This window comes from Monodelphis domestica, chromosome 2 (genome assembly GCF_027887165.1).
Source record: "Monodelphis domestica isolate mMonDom1 chromosome 2, mMonDom1.pri, whole genome shotgun sequence".
NCBI classification, from domain to species: domain Eukaryota; kingdom Metazoa; phylum Chordata; class Mammalia; order Didelphimorphia; family Didelphidae; genus Monodelphis; species Monodelphis domestica.
In genome coordinates, this window is record NC_077228.1 from 395,855,993 (window position 1) to 395,870,246 (window position 14,254).

The 14,254-nt window shown below is 34.3% G+C and overlaps 1 protein-coding gene and 1 long non-coding RNA gene across 2 annotated transcripts in view; one reads left to right on the top strand and one right to left on the bottom strand.

The window, feature by feature from the left end:
• NKAIN2 (sodium/potassium transporting ATPase interacting 2) overlaps positions 1 to 14,254 on the top strand; it is a 1,364,766-nt gene that overhangs the window by 1,314,387 nt on the left and 36,125 nt on the right. The window contains exon 6 of the mRNA XM_007484504.3: positions 4,285 to 4,345. Coding sequence (XP_007484566.1) covers positions 4,285 to 4,345 — 61 coding nt within the window. The remainder of the gene's footprint in view (positions 1 to 4,284; positions 4,346 to 14,254) is intronic.
• Positions 1 to 14,254, bottom strand: part of LOC103093780 (uncharacterized) — a 163,395-nt gene that overhangs the window by 123,639 nt on the left and 25,502 nt on the right. The gene's annotated exons all lie outside the window — the stretch shown is intronic.

Here is a 14,254-nt window from a genome sequence, read left to right on the forward strand (position 1 = left end):
TCGGAGACAATAAGAAGCCATTACTAAAATGGGAATCACCTAGTCAGATCTGTGCTTAAAAAATGGACTGAAGAGGGAGAAGGCAAGAGGCAAGGGAACAAATTCAGAATCCATGGAAATAATCAAATCAGCCTAAATTAAAATGATAGCTATATGAGCAGAGAGTTGCATATATTTCTAAGACATGTTACAGAATTAGAAAAAGCAAGATTTGACCACTGGTCAGACATAAGAGATAAGAATGTAGAGTAAGAATTTGTCACTGGGCTGACAAAACAGGGAGAATAGAACAATAAGGATTCCTTTGACACAAAGGAGTACCAATACATGTGATAGAGGTTGTAAATGCTAGAGTAATTTGTGTTGAAAGGAATCTGAGTCACTAAAAATTACTATCTAGAAGATGTAAAATTTGAACTGGTCTCTGAAGGATGAGTTCTTTTTGTAGAGTGTAAACATCCTAAATGGTCACTGTTCCCAGGTCTCTGTGAGTATTTGAAACTTTGAAACTAAGCTTGACTCTCTGTGTACCACAACTCTGTAGATGAATCCTGAATGGCAACAACTAATCATTCTGAACCTGACCCTCCAATCAGCTATGAATCTCTTGTATATAATTTTTACAGGTGATGGATGATTATGTTACACAGAAACAAATCAAAATACTTGATAGTCTTACAGCAAATATCTCTCACTCTCCCATGATCTGTCAATCTGCCACAGAAAGAGACTAGCCTCTCCTAATCATTTTATTGTAATTTAGTTTCATTCTCACCCACAAGTATTTAGAAAGTGTCCACTGTATACCAAGTACTATACCAATGAGTTAAGGATACAAGGGGGGGAAATGAAGCCTCCCAAAAGAATGTTTTTAGGAAGTTGCCCTGGTAATAGTCTTATTTCTGAGGGGTTTGCCCTTCAAATTTATATAATATGCTAGTTGAAGTATAGAAGTCATTAGAAAGAAAAGGTTCTGATTCAAAGTTATATGATCAGATGTGAGAAAGAAATATACACTATAACAATGTAAAAGTAAAGAAGGACAAATGAAATAAAAATGTATTTTTTAAATATGAAGAACAAGCTTGGCCTCAAATAAGATGGGAAAATATATTTCTCCCTCGCTTTTAAAAAGGTTAGGAAAGAGATGTGAAACCCATTCATGGGGTGTGAAGCATTTCATATGATGAAATAGTATTTGCTGAATATTTTCATTTCCTCTTAAAGAAATTGATTAGTATTTTAATGGGTCTCTGGGAGGGGGTAAAAAGGGATAAAAGAGGAAATTGAGGTGACTCAAAAATAAAATTTATCAATAAATCCCTATGATTTTTAAAGAAAGGGTCATGATTGCCCTTCCTATTAATCTATTAATTAAGTCAATTAGGTAAAAATCAACTCTAAAAGCTTGTAATTTTTAGATTAACTTGATGATTTGGGGCTGTTTTTGCTTTTTTTTTTGTATCCTCAACAATTAGTATTTTGCCTGACACATAGTAAGTGTTTAATAAATGCTTTTTGATTAAATTTGGTTAATATTACTTTCATGTCACATAGACAGTATTTTAAGAGGAAGATATTGATTTTATTTGTCTGGTATGATAGATATGCAAGAAAACAACTGACTTTAAGGACAATCAATTTCTTTCTTATCTATAATCCCAAACATTAATTAAGTTAAATAGAGAATGATTTGCATTTTCTATTTATGTTCCGGAAGCAAGTATATCCTGAATTTCCCTCCTAGAGACATTACAAACTGTTTGTGTAAAATGCCATAACTATACTGGTTTTACTGTTACTCTGTGACTCATAATGGTTTTAAGACCCATGTAATCATGGCCATTTTTGGAATCCTCTCTATTCTCTCAGCCATACAATAATATCTGTCCTGTCCCAACCACAGCACTTATTCTTCCCAAAATTTTAAATAAGGCTTTTCAATTTTCCTTTGCCAATAGATTCCTATTTATCTCTCCCTAAGCTCTGCTGCAACTGTAAATACTTATTGTGGTAATTCCTGACTCAAGATATTCTCCTATTAGCTAACTTCTTGATAGCCTATATCCTGTCAGGTAATGGAAAAAAAAGCTTCTGTATGCCTGTCACTTCCTTTCATTTCTGGCTTGTACTATTTCTGATTATGAGATAGGTCTTATATATCTTAATGGAAGAATGGGAACTTCTCCTGTTCTCCATTTGGCCTCTCACCCCACCACCAAATATTCTCACACATCAGACACATCAATCCTTTGAAATGAAGATAAGCAATTGTGAATGTCTTATGATTGTAGCCATTTTCCTCAGGGCATGCTTTTTCAGATTCCATACAAATAGAAAGGAGTTTATAAAATGTAAAAATGTCCCCATTCCTCAGTGCAGAGGAGAGGAGGACACACTATAAATTTCATTATTGTTTTGTCCCCTAGACTAGTACCCAGAAATTGACTTCACTGTATTATTAAAATTAAGAAGTTAACAACCCTCTACTTAGGTGGATAATGTCCTTTAAGGTTGCCAGTCCCAAAGAAGATATATTCTATATTCTGTATATGAATATATATTCTAATGAATTCTAATGAATATATTCTATATTCGACCTCAATGTTCTATTTACAGTGTGAAACAAATGCTAAGGAGAGTGAAATTAAAATTACAGTGTATTTACCAAAAGAATATACTCTTCTGTGATGGAAAATAGGATATATTTTCATCATATATTCACTAAAATTCACTAATTTTCTGTTATATTTCATTAAGTTCATTAAAATTTATATATCTACTCACTATATATATTTTCACTAAGTATCATTCACTAAATTAAATAGATAATAATAATAATAATCTTTTGTTTTACAATATCCATTTAATCTATCACTCCATAAATTCAATTCTAAAAATATTTTTAAATGTCTATTTTATGCAAAGCACCATCCTAAGTACAGAGCTAGGTTCAGAAATATGGATCTTATAGTATCACAGGGAAACATAACATATGGATAAAATAAGTATTTTAATAAATAGTAACACTAAGAGAATAGAGGGGCTTGCAAAAAAAAAGAAATATTTTTTTACTCTTTTTCAAGAAAATTTGAGGACAGAGAGAAGGGGAAGTTTGGGAAAGATTCATGAGAAGGAAACAGCAAAGCTGAGTCTTGAAGAAAAAATTTCAGCAGACACAACTAAGAAAGGGCTGCATTCCAGGAATAAGGAATGCCTTCATCATAAGGTGGAAGAAGAAAGGAAAGTATGAAGAACATTTGATGGCTAAACCAGGTTGACAAAAACTAGATTATGTGGAGTAATAAAAAAAAATAATACTAGAAAGATAAATTGGAACTAGGTTGTAGGTACCCTTAAGTGCCAAAATAAGGAGTCTGTGTTTCTATTTTATGTTTATTTTAAGGATTTGTATTCCTTTACATAATAGGGAGTCATTGAAGGTATTTCAGCAGGAAAATAATATGGACAAATCCATATTGGAAAAAATTCACAGATATGTGTCCAGTGGACTAGAGAAGGTAAAATCTGGTGGAGACTAAATAACTATGCAGTCTATATAAGAACCCAATTTCTTCTGCTTGAATACATGCAGCATGCAAAATCCAACATGGTATACTATAAACATTAAATTTGAGGCCAGAATTATTGAGCTCAAGCACTAAATAAGAAATCTTTGTGACATTGGAATATCTCTTATTCCCTCTGAAACTTGATTTTTTTTCCTATTTCTAAAAATGAAGACAATAATATTCATACAACCTACCTCACAGGGTTGTTGTGAAAATCAAATGCTGTAATGCATGTAAAGTTCCACTTTATATTACTTCTTATTACAAAATGCTGATGTCGTTACCATAACATGCTAGAGTTCTTAAAGTTTCCCTCATGACCTCTTTCAGTTGTTCAATTATTATACACCCAGGTTTTATGCCAGGGGTTATGGTATAATTCTAAGTAGTAAGTTGATTGGCACCAAATCTCATGGAACACTGACTGTTGATTCTGTCTTTCCACACCTCCAATCACCTACTTTAGATTGTCTGTCTCAAAATAATTGCACACATGAGCTCAGATCAAAGAAAAAAACAGCAAAATATTTTGCTTGTCAAACAGATCAACCCCACTCAAGTCAAAACACATGGAAATCAAGGCCCCAGAATTTCAGATTCACTTCTGAGGAAAAACAGTGGGGGGAACTGTCTACCCTTTCACCACTTCCCCAGCCAAATCCTGTTCTATTGCCTTGTGCCTCTTCTCTAAAGCTCTTCTGTTTTGTTTCAGCTGGCAGGGTTCATCTACGCCTGTTATGTTGTGAAATGTATTACTGAAGAAGAGGACAGCTGTAAGTATTAAAGCTCTATTGCCTTTCTTTCGAGTGAAAAGCAGCTTTTTCCAATGCCTCCTACCTCGACTTCTTAGACATGACCCCAAATATATCATAAAAAAGAAATGTCTTTTGTCCCCAGCAAAGCTGAAGAATTTTTTATAAAAGGATCCAGTCCCGTGTATTACTAAACTGTGCTTGTACATCTATTCAGGAAGCCATAATCTGACTCTTAAACTTCTTTTCACCCTAAAATAATCATGAGGGGCTAAAGGGTGGGAGAGAGGAGATGGTAAGTGTGAAAGGGGTTGAAAAAGAAAGAAAAACGTTGATAAAGGCTATGCCTTATAATAATTTTCTCATTTTTCACTGGTCATTAACTCTTCCTAATGAATTACCTGCATCTGGAGATAAAATTCTTAACAATCAGTAACATTCATTTGACAATATTCGCTCTCCAATGGCTTCTCCTCATATGCCTGCAAGCAGAATCAAGTCTCCCCAATGTGAAAAAAGGAACCTCTGCCTGGCCTTTCTACCCCCATCTAACTTCTGACCCATCTCTCTTCATGCCATTTCATTGCTAAGTTAAAAGATTTTTTTTTTTCTGCACACAACCATCACTTCCTTACCACCCACTCTCTAAGAAAACAACCTGAGATGAAAGATTATTTCTATTATTCATTGTGTTTCTATCCCCAGTGCCTAGCCTGGCTCCTGGCACATAGTGGATACTTGATGAATATTTGTTGATTGATTGAGTAGACCCCCACAATCTGGCTTTGTTTCCCACTACTCTACTGAGTCCTTTTCTAGTAACCTCCTTCAATCTTTTCTCAGTCCTTATTCTCTTTGATCATTAACAGCATTGGACACCATTGATTAACTTTCCTTCTGGATATTCACTTCTCCCTTGGTTTCAGAGACATCATATGCTCTTGGATCTTCTCCAAAATCCTCTCTAACAACTCCATTGCTGTCACCTTTCTGAATTCTTTACCTCTTTCCAATACTATGAAGTGAATATTCAAGACTCAACTCATTCATTGTCTTCTTTTGATCCCTCTTTACACTCTCCCATTGGCAATTTTCATTCATAACTATGACATTAAATATTACCTCTACATAAATGTTTCCTGAATCTACATTTTTTTCTGACAGCTTTTGGGCTCCAAGATTTCAAAATTTCAGAGTTGGAAGAGATGTTAAAAGCGGTGATAATCAATGCTATGACAATCCTAAAAAGTGGCAATTCATCTTTGACTAGGAGCTCTCAGCCTCTGAAAATAATTCACTCAATTGCTGAGTCATATAATTATGAAGGTTTACCTTGCATCAAGCTGAAACCTCCTATGCAATGCCCAAGCTTTGTTTTCCCATTTTTTCTTCTTCTAAGATAAACATCTAGTTCCTACAATTAGTTTTCATGTAGAAATGTCTCTCATCATGCCTCCTAAGAACATTCTCTTGACTATCAATGTTATTCTTAAAATGTGGCACCCAAATTGTACACAGTACTCCAGATAGGATCTGACCAAGGCAGTGTACACAACAGAACTACAATCTCCCTTTTTATATATATTAAAAACTTCTCATAATAGAGTGCAAGATTATATTTTGCATTTGGGGCTGCCATATCCCATTGTCAACCTTTGCTGAGCTTGAAATCCAATAATATACCCAAATCCTTTTTCAGAAAAACTACTTGTCAAAGAAAATATCTTGAATCTTGAACTTGATACATTGATTTTGAGAACCCAAGTATAGAACTTCACATTTAACTCTTCTAAGTATTATTAGTGCTACTAAGTATTCTTTTACTCAGTAATACTAGTAAAAGAAATAATTACTCTAATAATCATTAATACTACAAAATTTCATCCTATTAGATTTAATTCATTCTTCTAGCTTGTCAAGAACTTTTTGGATTCTGACTATCATCTAATAAGCCAGCTTTCTCTTCCAGCTTTGTGACCTTTGGAAATTTAATGGATGTGATGGTTTATGTTTTCATCCAAATCATTGATAAAATATTGAAGAATATAGGGCCAAGGACAAATCCTTTTGGTTATACACTAGGGCCTATCTTCTAAGTCAACACCAAGCCATTAAAGGTTACTCTTTGTTTATATAAGTTCAATGAATCCAGAAGCCACCTAATTGTACTGTCATGTATCATCTCTCCATCTTGTCCAAAATACTGTATGAAAAGATTTGACAAATATTTTGCATAATAATAGCACTTATGTGTCACTTAACATTTACTTTAAAATATCTCATTTCACCCTCACAACAACTTGAGAGGGAGGTATTATTATCATCCCCATTTCACAGATAAACTGAAGTAGAAGTTGAACAATTTGCCCAAAGTCATATAATAAGTGTCAGAGACAGGATTTTCTGATTCCATGTCTAGTGCTGTGTCCACAACACTGTCTAGGCATATTATATGGACTATTTTTTGACCCAGTACTGTTATCGCAAAGTAAAATAAAGTTAATATGCCATGATTTATTCTTGATGAACAAGTTAGCTGTTTTGTGATGCCTGCTTCCTTTCCTAAATGTCCACTTTTCTTTTAGTTTTGTTCTAGAACTTTGTTAAGAATCCAAGTTGAGCATGGCAATGGGTTCAAATCAAGAAAACATGTAATGCCCAGTGGATTTGCGCGTTGGCTATAGGGGGTTGGGGGGGGGGTAGGGGGGAGGAAAAGAAAATTATTTATGTCTTTAATGAATAATGCTTGGAAATAATCAAATAAAATATAACTTAAAAAATAAAATAAAAAAATAAAAATTGAAAGAAAAAAAAAAAGAATCCAAGTTGAGTTGACCTTCTGCAGTTTGCAGGCTCTGTTTCCCTTTTTGTTGAAAACCAGGATAATATTTTCATGTCAGCCCTTCTTACGTTATCCATTATCTTGCTAAAATCAGTAACAATGACTGTAAATGTCAGCCAGCCCTTTTAGGGTTCAAGTGTCTTGAATTCATCAAGAACACCATCTCTTATTTTCTCTTTAAGTATCAACTCCAAATTAACCATTTTTGTCTATCTTCTCTAGTCTGAGGATCCCTTTTGTTCTCTATAACTAAAATATTCTTTTTTCTACTATTTATTTTTCATACCACTCATCGGCTAAGTTCATTCAATCCTCAGAGTTCCTAATGCTACTAGAAGCCTCTGCCCTGATTTTGTATTTACTTCAGATTTGTCCTTAGGATAGGTCATCTCTACCAGGATTTCACATCTTATACTCAACATGTTCAAAGCCAGAATTCTTCAAGACTGCTCTTTCTCCTGACAACAATTTTAACAAGTGGAATTTCCATTTATTCATTATGACCAGTATTTGAAACTTTAGTGTTGACTCTTTCCCTACCTCACTTATTTTTATAATGATTTTTATTATTTTTATTTTGTTATATTTTCCCAGTCCTATGTGGATACAATTTTAAGCATTTTAACAATTAATTTAATTAATGATTATTCAATTATAATGATTAATTTAAAATATAATTTTAATAATTAATAATTTAATAATCATTTTCTGACATTTTGTGATTCATGTTTTCTCTCTTCCTCTTTCCCTCCCCCTTCTTAATATAGCAGTTAATATGATATAAATTGTACATGTGCTATGTATGATACAACATATATTTCCATGTTCATCATGTTGTAAAAGAAAACATACATTGCTTGAATAAGAAAATAACTGATAGAAGAAATAAAGTGGAAAATAGTTTGCTTTCTACCTTATTTCTCATAGTTTATTTTCCAGAATCCTGAATTTAGTTGTTTAGAGTTTACCTCTATAGGTCTTTTACCTCTATCCCCTTTCCCACTTGCCATTGCTACTACCCAAACATAGGTCTTCATTTTTATCTGCCTGAACTTTACAAGAGTATCCTAACACATCTCCCTGCTACCACACTCTATCCTCTGACACTCCATACCACGGATAGACTAATTAAAGTTTCTCATGCTTAAATTTGATCATGCCATGACTCCACTCAAAATCTTCAGTGGCTCCCTATTGCCACCTGAATATAATTAAATTATTTTCCTATCCTTCAAGGGCCTTTACATGCTGGTGCCACCTTACCTTTCTTATCTTAATTCATACTACTCTTCAATATACTGTAATTTAGCCAAACTAGATCTTTCAGTAGCACCTGAGCATGCCTTGTGCTTTTATTCACAATCTTCCCTCATCCAAAAAAGGGTCTCCCTTTCCTCCTCTTCTTTTGAATTCCCACTATTTCTTTGAAGTACTCCAGAAATGGCACCTCATCCATCAAGGCCTTATTCCCATCTCTCCAGAAGGCAATTTCCCCTCATATATCCCTTAGAGACATAATATATTATTTATCTTAAATTTTCTAAATATTCTATCATCCCCATCACCTAACTGTGCTTTATAGTACTGAGAAATTCTAGAAAGTACTTTTAAAATGTTTGTCCAAATGAATCCTATAAACTGATATCCAAAATTACTGTATGATCTGGTTTCAGACCATTGCAGAGACTATTTTGAGAAACATACCCTAGGTTTCTTTCAATTCCTAATATTCCTCATATAGTTCTAATTGTCATAATAGCTACTCTACCACCAGTCTCAGACCTACACATTAGAGGTAAAAGCTTAATATTATTTAGAAATAGAAAGGACCTCAGAGATCAAGATGGTTAAAAACCAACTTAAAGAAGACTTTCCAAGATTTTCTAATGGAGTGGGAAGGTTCTTTTTCATTTCCTAACCCTTATAGTTATTTCAGGTGAAAAGTTTGTTGTACCCTATTAATTAAAAATGAATGAATGGAAATGGAATATTTGGTTTTCTGGTTACTAACTCACTAGAGTAGGATTTACTCTAATCAGATTAAGGAGTTATTTTACTTAATGTTTTCTATAATTTGAAAGTAAGGAGAGGAGAGAATAATGATTTCTTCACAATTAAAGTGGCATGGAATAGTGCAAAGAATGGTAGACTTGGAAGCAGGATGATGTAAATTCAAATACAGTATTTGATAGCTTTTGGCTACATAACCATGACATGATTTCTCTGAGTCTCAGTTTCCTCATCTGTAAAATTAGTTGGGTGAACAAATATACACATATGCAATTACTATTTATTTCTGTATGTGTGTAAACATGTGATAAATGAATATGTATAGATATATTGATTTGTGGATATGCATATATCTCAAAAGAATGGTATAACCTAGGATTTTTACGTACTTGGAAAAACTGAACCGAGTTTTTTAATTATTGTTTTACATCATGGGAAACATTTTAAATTTCCTGTAGTCTCTCAGATAGAATTTCTAGGAATATATTAAAAACCTGCATTTGCAATAAATTTGGTTTCTATGCTTTAAAAGTTATACTCATTAACCTAAATTATGACAGCATTTTCTTTGCTAATTTAGGTAGCATAGATTTACCAAGGGTGGTTGAGGAAACGGGGTTCAAAGAAGTTTGATTACTGAATTGGAGGCCACATCATCTATAGAAAATACCTTCCAGCCAAGTTATAAAATTAATCATTGAACTGAATTTGGAGGTAAATGTGAGTAGGTGGAAACAAAAGCTTTGCCTCTGTCCCAGATTAAATTTCTTCTTTTTTAAACCCTTACCTTCTGTCTCAGAATCAATACTAGGTATCTATTCTAAGACAGACGAGCATTAAGGACTAGGCAATTGGAGGTACCACCAGCCCAGGGTCACACTGCTAGGACCTGTCTGAGACCAGATTGAAAACTGAGTTCTCCCAACTCCAGGCCAGGCACCTAGCTTCCCCAAAGCAATTCCTTCTTAACCCATTTGTCTTTCCAACCTGATCAGATAGTTTTCGGTATTTCCACTGAAACACTATGTTCTCTTCTAACATACCCGATACAGTAGGGGCTTAAAAGATTAAAAATATAAATTGTATCTACGTTTCACGAATGGAGGGGGAAATGGTCAAGGAGCACACTAGGAAAGAAGAAAAAGCACCACTAACCATAGTAGGTAGGAGTAATAGCACAAAGTCAAACATGAATTGCTTGTCAAACATGAAGGAGTTTTGTCATTTTCAAACTTTGCCTAGTATGTAGCTCTTGAGTAGAAATTCAGACCCTACATTTAAAAAACTCAACTCCATTCAAATCAAGAAGAATTCATTCTTCTTTTTTTAAGCATCTGCTATGTGCCAGTCACTTGTGGTGGGTGCTTAGGCTGCCCCCAAGGGACTTTTTATATTAAGGATAAAAACTAGTTTTTTATAGGTGGTAATTAAATTGGCAAATAACAACTTAAAAGAACAGACCAAGCTTTTGGATTTAACATGCCATTCTCCCAGTGCATTGACATGCTAGCATTAGTCCTCATGCAAGGGAAGTCTAGTAACAACTGGAGAAGCCCCTACATGAGACTTCATGATGTTCCATTGTTTGAGATGGAAGAAGCTGTCAAGGAATTCTAGATGACTTGTTTCTTCCAGACCCACCATTCCATCTCAACATTCAGAATGATAGCTCACAACCACCTCTACCCAACTAATTTTCATCAATGGAAGGAAATTCCACTTTAGGGAGTTTCCAACACTCAGAAAATAACAAATCTAGACCTCCTCTAACCCCTCAAAATTATAAGTTAACAATCTTTTAAAAAATATCTAGCCATATATCATAATTATAATCCTAAAACAATCTTCTTATGTCTCAAACAGGGTAACAGGGTACCTTTTTCTAGTTACTATCTTTTTTAAAAAATGTTGTTGAAGATTCAATATATTTTTTAATATTATTAAATACTAAATGTGAAAAATGCTCTAGAATGTCATTAATAAAACAATAGCTTCAAGGAGCATCTAAAATGAAAACAATATTGAAAATGGATTTTAAATGCTTAAGTGGCAACTGCACATACTCATACACATCCCTATTTTATCTATTCTACCTTTTTGAAGACCATTTGGTCTTGGAATGAAGAGTGTACTTAATGTGTACAATAGCAGATCTTTTCTGTAGGTAATGATGCCCTATCACTTTTATTTTTCTTTCCTTTTGAAGACTACTGGCAAACATGTGAATCCCTTAAAATTTATTCTGTTTGCTTTTGTCTTTCTCCAACTTACTAGGATCATTACGAGGTTAGATACTCTTCTCTGGGTGCTGGTCACCTTCTCTCCCATTTGTCCCAACAAAGTAAATGAGAATTCCTTCTTATTATCTTCACATTCCCTCCCTCCAACTCCCACTATAGTTGCTTTGATCCCAAAGTGCTTTAAAAAAAAAAAACTTGGTTTCTGTCATCTTATCAATTTTAAGTCAGCAGAGTTGCGAAGGGCTGGGCAATTGGGATTAAGTGGCTTACTCAAAGTAATACAACTAGGAAATATGTGAGGTCAAATTTGAACAGGGGTCATCCCAACTCCAAGCCTGGCACTCTATCTACTGTGCTATCTAGCTACCCCAAAAGTCCTTTTTTAAGAAGCATTTATTTGTACAAAAGATTTTGAGTGGTAAACTTTAAGGGAGAACTATAAGGATCAAGGGCTAGTTAGTGATGTGAGAATGTGCCTTTTTTACTCTCAAGCCATCATTGGAGTCTTGTGCATTGATGGTCATTTGTCTTCCAAGGCACTACTAATTTATATTGTTGCTACTGAAATCCCTATATATTTTGCCTTCCCTAATTATAATTCATAGTCCTTGAAAATGGGAATTATCTAATTTTATTAGAACTTAGTACAATGTTTTGAATCAAGTGTTTAACATATTTTTCCAACCATTTATTTGTCCAATATCCCTATTTGCCCTCCAAACTAAACCCTACCCAAACTTTTAACTCTCCTGCCAGTCAACTCAAATTTTGGCACACTTTGGAATGGCACACTATTAGAGAATGTTCTCGCCTCCTAAGTTAGATCAGCATTGCTTGATAAAATACTTGCTCAGCCCTCAGCCCAGGACTTTTAACTAAGATTTGATAAACCAGACCGCAGAGAGATTTTTAGTCCTTTAACTACCTTCTAGACATAAGTAAAAAACCACAATTTCTTCCTAAAGTCTTAAAATGCTTATCTTGGGTAGATTATCTGATTCAGCAGCAGCAGATGCCCATATAGATTTCATATCACTGTCATGCAAGCTTCTTTGATTGGAGTTGGTGTTTCCTAATTGTAAGATACATGGGATTCTTAACCCAAAAGTTCTGTCTACCCTTTATTTATTTTCTAGACTGCAATTAACTGATGCCCTCTTGTGGCCTTTAAGGAGAAAACTAACTAAACTCACTATAATCAATCAAGAATTTATTAAGCCTTTTATTATGTGGCTTAAGACTATGCTAAGTACTGGAAATGAAAAGAAAAAGCCAAATAACTCTTGCTGTCAAAGGGTTTATATTCTAAAGGGAAGAAGGAACATATATAAATATAGGCAAAATACACACAGATAAACTCAAGGTAATCTTAATGAGGAAGGCTTCAAGGAGGGAGGGAGGGTGTCTGGGAAAGGACTTCTACAAAAGGTTACATTTCAGCTAAGTCTTGGAGGAAGCCTGGGATTTTTAGAGGCAGAGGTGAAGGAGAACAATTCAGGCATGAGGGATAGCCAGGGGATAAGTACATAAATGGGGCAAGGATCATCATACACAAGATATAACAATTAAACCAGTTTACAGTAGCGTAGAATATGAGGAGGGAACTAATGAGTAAAACTTGAATAGGGAAGAGCAAACTTTTGAAAACCATTTAATAGTCAAAAGAGGAGTTTCTATCTGAATCTAGAGATAAAAGAGCCCCTTGTAAGTTTTGTTTTTTTGAGGGAGTTGAGGGAGTGTTTTGTTTTTTGGGAAGGAAGGGTGTTATATGGTGAGTCTTTGCCTTAAGGAGAGAAAACCCCTTTGGCAGCTCTGTGGCAAATGAATTAGAATGAAGAAAGCCTTTAGACACTAAGATCACTTAAGAGGTTATGGTAGTCATTCAGGTAAAAGATGATGAGGGTGAAAAGAAGCATAGAGATAGCAAGAAGAGAAGAATTACAAGATTTGGCAACTAATTAGATATATGGGATGAATGAGAGTGAAGAGTCAGGTATGGTACGGGGGTTGGAAATCTGGATAACCAGAAGGATGATATCCTCGACAGAAATAGATGGGCTCAGAAAAGAAGTGTTTGTTTGACAGGGGATGGATAGGTGGAGAAATGAAGATGCCTATAGAACATCAATTTGGTGATGTGTAATTGAATCTGAAGAGAGAAACGATGGCTAAATACAGCCATCTGGACATTTTCTTCATAGAGATTGTAATTGAGCTGATAAGATCACCATATGAGGACATGGATGATCTTAGAAGGGAAACTGAGGAGCAAGCAGACAAGTAATAGAGCAAGAGAAATAAATGTCAGACTTTCATGTTCATTTTAAGGATGAAACAAGACATTGTGTCATTTAAAAAAATTTATTGATAATTTTGTTTTGTCACTAAATTCATTTCCAAATATGTCTTCCCTTCCAAATGACAAACCTTCCCTTACACCAAAGTTTTCTTTTTGGTTCCAGAAAACTAGCCAACATTATCAACTATGTCCAACCACATATAAACTATTTGACATATATATTCCCCATTCTCCTACTTCTTCAGCAGGAAGAAAGTATATGTCTCCCCTCTTCCTTGGGATCTAGCTCAATAACTCAAATGTTAGTTATGTTTTATTGTTTTTTCTATTTATGTTATCATTTTCTATATTTTTCCTGGTTCTGCTTATATCACTTTCCATCACTCCATATATAATATATATATATATATCTTCCCATATTTCTCTGAATTCCTCACATTTGTTATTTCTTCAAGTGTATTAAGGCCACTTCTTTTCACTCTTCTCTAATTCGAGGTCATAATCATGTCTTCATGACTTTAAATGAGTTTGATCTTTCT